The 7,416-nt window shown below is 35.2% G+C and overlaps 1 protein-coding gene across 1 annotated transcript; it reads right to left on the reverse strand.

Moving 5' to 3' along the window:
• Positions 1 to 2,921: 2,921 nt before the first annotated feature.
• LOC131614692 (uncharacterized) lies at positions 2,922 to 6,533 on the reverse strand. The gene is made up of 8 exons (XM_058886255.1): positions 6,406 to 6,533; positions 6,065 to 6,332; positions 5,882 to 5,972; positions 5,669 to 5,796; positions 5,506 to 5,596; positions 5,247 to 5,409; positions 4,999 to 5,156; positions 2,922 to 4,921 (listed from the first exon to the last, which is right to left on the reverse strand). Exons 1-8 carry the CDS (start codon positions 6,406 to 6,408, stop codon positions 4,702 to 4,704), a joined length of 1,122 nt encoding a protein of 373 aa, XP_058742238.1. The 5' UTR covers positions 6,409 to 6,533; the 3' UTR covers positions 2,922 to 4,701.
• Positions 6,534 to 7,416: the final 883 nt, after the last annotated feature.

Genomic DNA, 7,416 nt, shown 5'->3' on the forward strand with positions numbered 1-7,416 from the left:
GATGGAATTTATGGAACTGTCTTTACTTGGAGAAGGAAGATGTCTGGGAGAGTTGTACAGAGAAATGTACTTGTAAGTTATTTGGTTTAGGCTTCATTTTTTCGCACAAGGTTGTTCACATCCACTATGTCATTTTTTTGGCCAAAACTGTAGCATATTAAACTTTGTCATACTATTTTATTTGCACCTAATGGTTTGAAATGATCTGAAGTTTGTTTAATGAAATGAATTTACGGGATTCTTCTATTAAGATAAATATGATGCATATTCAACTATCTGCAACACATGTTTTCACCCAATCTAGTTCAAGCTCTATTTCAAACATGGTTAGTTGCTGATAGTTTACTCTATTGTGTTAATAGAGTTTTCACCCAATCTGAATTTAGTGTCCTTATTTATTTTTTAGGAGTTTGATCATGATCTGAATATAAGTAGGAATAGAATCATATAAAAAGTAGGTATCCTCTTCTATGCTAAAAATTAATTATTCTGTCAATGAGTAACTAAAAGAATTTGATTGTTCCATGTTAATAGAGTAATCATATTAATTAAGTGTTTAGCATTTTAAATAAGCACCCGGAAAATAGTCTTTTATTTAACCCGTATGATTTGAACATTCAGCATGTTTACACATCTTTTTTAAGTAGGAATAGAATCATATAAAAAGTCTATTTCCGCTTCTATGGTAAAAATTAATTATTCTGTCAATGAGTAACTAAAAGAATTTGATTGCTCCATGTTAATAGAGTAGTCATATTAATTAAGTGTTTAGCAATTTAAATCAGCACCCTTGTCATAGTCTTTTATTTAACCCTAATGATTTGAACAATCAGCATGTTTACACATCTTTTTTAATGTGGATATTTTGCAACTGTTATCCACAAACAGTTTGGGTCACTTGGACTACACATCAGTGACTTTAAACCATCCACTGCATATGATGTATACTAACTTCATATTTGTTAACATGTTATTTGCAGCAACTTCCCCAGAAAGTCATTAAGAAGTGTTTAATGACTGGTCATGAACGGATTCAAATAGCCGACTCTGATACTGGGATAGATTATGACTGTGTGTTGCACCGGGCGGTGAGACAATATTGTGTGGAGAGGTTTGTTGGGGAAGGTTGGTACGACTTTGCGAAGAGTAGGGACATTAAGAGAGGAGACAGGGTTGGATTCTCATTAAGGGTGCCTCCGGCTTCAAAAATTGTCGTCAATATATTGAACCGGTAAGAATGAAGAACAAACATGGTCCTTGGAATTGCTTGCTGAAGAAAGTTATGTCATTTTGTTGGTGATGGATGTTTATGTGGTTTTGATGGCAATGGATGGTTATCTAATATATTGTATTGATGTTTTATGTGTTTATTTTGTTAGTTACCTTAATGTTAGGTTTGACTTTAGTTTGTTTGGTAAAACATGTATCCAAATGCTCTGAATTGTATCTAAGCAAGTGCTTAGGGAATGGTCTAAATTGTGTTATTCAGGTAGTTGTTGTCCTTTTTTAAACAATATCATAGAAGTATTTCTGAAGTTCAAACTACTAAAATTATGGTATATGTAATATTCTTGCACGCATGTTTTAATTTATATTGATTTATATCCTATTGAAAACATGTTTTATCTGCTATAACCTTATATATCATATTGTAATTTAATGAAGAAAGTTGGTAGAAAACATGTTAGATTTTGAAGTATTGACATTCAAGTAATATGTCACGTTTATGAGTGTACATGCATGAGTTGCATGGAGCCACGTTGTTTGTTACAATAATGAAAATTGTGTACAATACTAAATATTATAATTGGATATTACATTGACATTAGCTTTTGTTTCATTTAAAAACATAGATTAAAAGGTGGACCCATTTCCAAAAAGTAAGAAAAAGTGTTTGCATAATTGTCCATATATGTTTACCACTAACTGTGCACACGTGAAAGAGGAATGAAAAAGAATGGACAATACTTCTTTCACCATATTCCTTTACACTATAAGACAAATGCATAAGAAATGAAAACTTTATTAAAAAGAGGAGATATCACATGTTCATGTAAAAAGCTATGTTGCTATACTATTCACACGTGGGAGATATCACATGTTCATGTAAAAAGATGTGTTGCTATACTATTCACACGTGAATCAAGTTAACTTTGGTGAAAAAATTGGTAATAAATAGATTCTCTCCCACCAGATTTTTTTCAAAGCAAGCAGGAAGAGGATTTACATTAAACAGCTTGTTTGGAGGAAGCTATAACATGGAACTGTGTGGAGATCTTATGCATTCAGAAATGATTAACTATTTTGTAATTGCAAAAGTTGCCTCACAGGTTCATGAATTATTTTGGTTGTTTTTATTATTTTCTAACATTAATTTTGCTTCAACTTTACATTTGAATGTTGATAATAATGATTATGCAATATATCTGTAGTTGTATCCAGAAATTGATCCGGCATTTGTTGAAAGGAATGGAGATGAAATATCTAAAAGTTGGACAATCTTGAATAACCAAGGTGTTCACCACGAATTGATATATAACCAAAAGTCTTTTCACCCACTCATTATTAGTGGTTGGCCTTGTCTTCAATGTTATTACGATCTACCTGCCGATGTTGTTTTGACAGTGGGTTAAGGGTTCAGGGTTATGCTTTGATGTAATCTCTAGATCCTGTACCAAATTTTATGCACAGAACCCGTAAATACAACGACATGGAATGATTCAAAGACATGTTAAGGGAAATAAGAGAAGGATACCGCATGCACTTCACATTCTTCTCCAGCATCAGTTTTTGCTTCATCGACGCTTTCTTTAATCTGCATAACATGTATACATTAGCCGGGATATCGTTAATAACAGATATATGAAGGATTATATTGATAACACATTACAATACCTGCAGCGATTGGGTTTCTGGTTTGGTTGAAGTGGATACCTAATTTGCAATAACAAACCACTCTATCAGCAAGACAAAGGTGTATGTAATGCAAAACAAGTATTCTTACATAGGCTGGTAAAATAATACCTTTGAGGTCTCCCACGGCGCCTTTAATTGTTCATAGAATGCATCATCTTTAATGAACATAACAACGGAGCAACTGTCCCAATGATAAGTGTCAAAATGTACTTATTTTGTGTATGTAAATAGTGGCACTTATCGATACTTTTGTTAATACCGTTTGAATAATTCCCCGTTTTGTGTATACATACGTATACTTTGTGAATATTTGTATTTTCATATACTTTTATACCATTTGATAGTTTTTCCTTTGTTTTTATAGGTATTCATGCTTATTGGAGCCTTGAGGAATAAAGTGTCAAAGGCACGACTTCGATTTCGTAGTTTTGGTGCAAGCCCGCTTAGCCACCGTCAAGCGGACTTCCAAAGACTCAAAATAAGGATGACAAAAATCATCATTTTGGTTTCCATTCATTCATTATTGGATAGAGCATTGAATAAGCTTTCCAACGCTTCGAACCGGGCGCAATTCGGAGTTACGGTTCTCAACTTATGGCGAAAACAAGATTTCACTTTTGCTGTCAGCCGCTAAGCGGGAGTACCTCCGCTGAGCGACCATGACAGATATCAGCTTGTTAAATAGGGGTAAAAATCACATTTTTAGGTTATGTTTTGGGGTAATTGTTCCCAAATCATCAAACCTTCATTCTTAGGGTAGATTAGCTTAGAAAACAACTTCAGAGGTTGCATTTGGATGATCGGGGGTGGATTGAGCGTCGAACGGAGCTGACAAACCGGGAGATTTTCGGTTCATTTCTCTTCTTCTTTGTGTATTTCTCTTTGGTTGGGTTTGTTTGTATATTTACTTGAATCTTATGTATATTTACCGATTATAATGTTATATTTAACTTGCTTTACGAATCTGTGTTGATGTTATCCTGGATTTTTGCTCTATGCTGGGGATTTGGGTTGCTTTAGAGATAAACTTCTTGAATCCTTATCTAGGATGATAATCTGTTGGTTCTGAACTCTAGAGATAGATTTAGAGCTAGCATTCACTGTTTGTATCTGTACGTAATGCTTTCATGTTTGAGCGGCGCGCGAGAGATCGCCGACGCGAGAATACGGATGTTCTCGCGACTTCGCGTTAGAGATAACCTTAGTTGTGAGATGATCTCGTTTGTGCTCCAGAGATGGACGCTTATGTGAGAGATACGTGATGACATAGACGAGTATCGTAGGTTGAATATAATGGGTTGGTAAGTGTATGTTTGTGAAGAGTGAATATATTTACATTCCTGATAAGTTCTTTCTCTTCTAAGAATGTGTTTGTTATTCTTTCCTGTCTATATCTTTGTTTACTTTTTGCTCATTCAAACCCAAGATCGAAACCGTAGAAACTGTTGAATGGCATCTCTCCATCTCTGAGGACGATAATTCCCGGATCAATATTTCCAAATCTTTTTTGTTGCTTGCCCTATACTGCATTCAACACCCAACTGGGTTGCCATTTTACTCTAAAAGCCAGCTTTAAGTCCAACATGACATCAAGTGCTAGAGGGAACTCTAAGGGATCCGTTATGCCAGTCTACGTAAGATTGCAACACACAATAATTAACCGGGTAGTTAATAGAATCCATTCCTTGTAACATTCTATTTGGAAACAGCTTGTGAGTTGTATGTGTATGATAAATAATTATGGTATAACACCCTACTTATACCGTTATGTCAGGTTACGTACCATTACAACACAGAATTCTTGACCGGGTAGTAAAGGTTAGATAAGCCTACGTTATGATTAATTCTAATGCTAACGGGTAATGACGTTAAAGTAGAATTAACCTTAATCATTGTCTCACGCATCTGAGCAGCAGAGAGTTTCAAAATCTCAGTACATTCCCTATCCCAGAAAATGAATTTGCAAGCTACGCCCGCATGGGCAGCATCAATTTCAATCTTATACCTGTTTAGGAGTGACATTTGATGTTAACATAGAATAAAGAAAAGGGCAAATGGGCTGAATTAAATTCATATAAGCACCTATAGATTTCGGTTTCAGTTTTATGGTTATTATCACATTTGTACGGAGGATGATCACCACGAATAGCTTTTGGGCATGCATAGCAAGCCTGATAATACCATCCGAAGGAAGAAGCGATCAATTTTTTGGTTTCAGCAACCGTTGCACAAAATGTCGTCTGCATGAAATTCAGACAAGATACATTGTAAAGCATAGGATTTAACAAACCGTCAAAAATGCATATAAAAATAAAAGTCACATAACAGACCTCGCGCAGTTTTTTAATCTCACTGATAGGTAGTACAACAGCACCTTCGAGCAACTTTTGGGTTGGGGTTTGTCGTCCGGTATCAGAATTAGAATTCTGTGAGTAACGCTGATACTGAGAGCTTAATTGGCTGGAAACGGTAACCAAAGAATCCTTAGGGAACCTGCAAGAAACAATGATAAGTAAAAAAATGAGAGTGACCTAAGTTGAATGTCAAAAAGTTGAATACGCATGTGTCAATATAAGTAATTCTCCGTACTTGTCTAAGAAGTTTTTCATTGCCGGCAAATTCTCATTGATACAGAGCCGCGTCACGTGAAAGGTGTTGGTAACCGACAGGGGATATTGTCCTTAAATTACAAATTCATAGTCAAAGTTGAGTATATTGACGTAATATAGTAAAAGTGTTTCGATTGTCTAACCCTCTTCTTTAACTTTTGCGTATTGAAGAACCAGGATTGTTGGATTAGATGCGTCACCCCGCTCTTTGTTAAAATTAAAGAATTGAGCAGCATAGGACTCCCATAGGGTGCAATTAATCGTGTTGTTGCTGGGCATAATAAAATGGAAGGATTAGAAACACAATATGGCTATGGAGCAAGACAAACATAGGGTGCATATTATGAACTAATTACCTCTCATCCCTAAGGACCAAATTGACTTGCAGTTTTTTGCCTCCAGTCTGTGTCTGAGCATATCCGATAGACTCGACCATACCAATAACATCTGCAAAAAGGATAACAACAAACAACATAAGTAATATGAAGGAAACATTAAAAAAAGGTGTAACATGCTCCAAGTCATAAATAAAATGTTACCGAGCAGCAAATCTTTCCGATATTTCCCGGTAATGATATCAGCGAATCTGGTAAACTTCCTTTGCTTGGGTTGTATTTCATGTTTGTTAACATCCGAAACCGATGTTCCTCCAGTAAACTTTACCAGATACTTGTGTGTGGATGGTTTGAAGAGCAACTTATTTGGCTGTACTTTAAAGTTGGACACGGTGTAGGTCGAATTCAGAGCAAATTTCTCGTAATATGCAGCCTTGTGTGCAGGCGGAACAACAACATGGACATCACATCCCTGAGCAATATATTAAAATCCACAAAGTTATGAGCTATAAACAAATTTATGCAACTGTTATGACCAAAGTTACCATTTGAATTCATGGAAGCATAGGTAATAACCCAACTGTTTGTTTTTATGAAACTACAAGGAATCAGATCCATAATAAGCTAAGCATAAAATACACTTTTGGAAAATTAGTCCTCAACGAAAAAATAACCAATCAAAAGGTTTGCAAAGCTACCAAATAACATACACCTTATGAAACACTTTGCAAACATAAAAATTTTAAAAGCTAGAAAGAATATAAACTTTGAAATATACAGATAACACACAAACTGTGAAAGCTACCAAATACTGTTATGACCTTTTGAAATATACAAAATACACCAAAAATGGATACCTTTTGAAAGCTACAAAACATAAACAATATTAAAGCTCAAAAAAAAAAACACCCACTGTGAAAGCTATTAAAATACTTCTCTAAAAATGACAGAACAAAAAACAACAAAATATAAATCGGAAAATACGAAACCGTTTAGGCTGTAGAACATACATCCTTGTCAATGAAAATCATTTCAAAGTGGTCTTTGTTGTTGGAAACGACACTCCATTTATGCTCAACTCGAGCCGCAACCTTCCATAACTCCTTACAGTCGTTGATGTCAGCAACACGCTCTAACGGTCTTGCCATGGGGGAGGAGGAGAAAGGAAGAAATGAAAGTTTTTGTATGAAAAAGAAAAAAGATTTTCGAGAGAGAAGATGAGAGAGAGACTGAAAGAGTTGATAGAAATGAAGGAGTGAACAGATTCAAGTTGCTGAAGGAAAATAAAGAGACATAAGATTTGTATTGAAATTTGCAAAACCATAGTTGCAAGAAAAGAGAAAAGTTGAGTCTGTCTGCAGCGTTCATTCATTGGGAGAGAGATTCATTGAGTGAAAAGGGGATTACGGCGTTCATTCATTGGGAGAGAGATTAATTGAGTGAAAAGAGAAGCCAAAAAGTGTAGAAGGAAAATCAAATGGGAAATTACAAAAGATTTATGAGATTGGGAAAAGTAGAAAATGCAAAGAGAGTGTCCACGTGGGTAGGTTAAATGA

This window comes from Vicia villosa, linkage group LG1 (genome assembly GCF_029867415.1).
Source record: "Vicia villosa cultivar HV-30 ecotype Madison, WI linkage group LG1, Vvil1.0, whole genome shotgun sequence".
NCBI lineage: Eukaryota > Viridiplantae > Streptophyta > Magnoliopsida > Fabales > Fabaceae > Vicia > Vicia villosa.

Bases quoted from the DNA above. Each gene is read 5' to 3' on its own strand.
- LOC131614692 (XM_058886255.1), bottom strand. The intron at 5,410-5,505 runs GTACGGAGAATT...TGTTTCTTGCAG, and splicing joins ATGAAAAACTTCTTAGACAA to GTTCCCTAAGGATTCTTTGG. The intron at 5,157-5,246 runs GTCTGTTATGTG...AATTTCATGCAG, and splicing joins AGATTAAAAAACTGCGCGAG to ACGACATTTTGTGCAACGGT.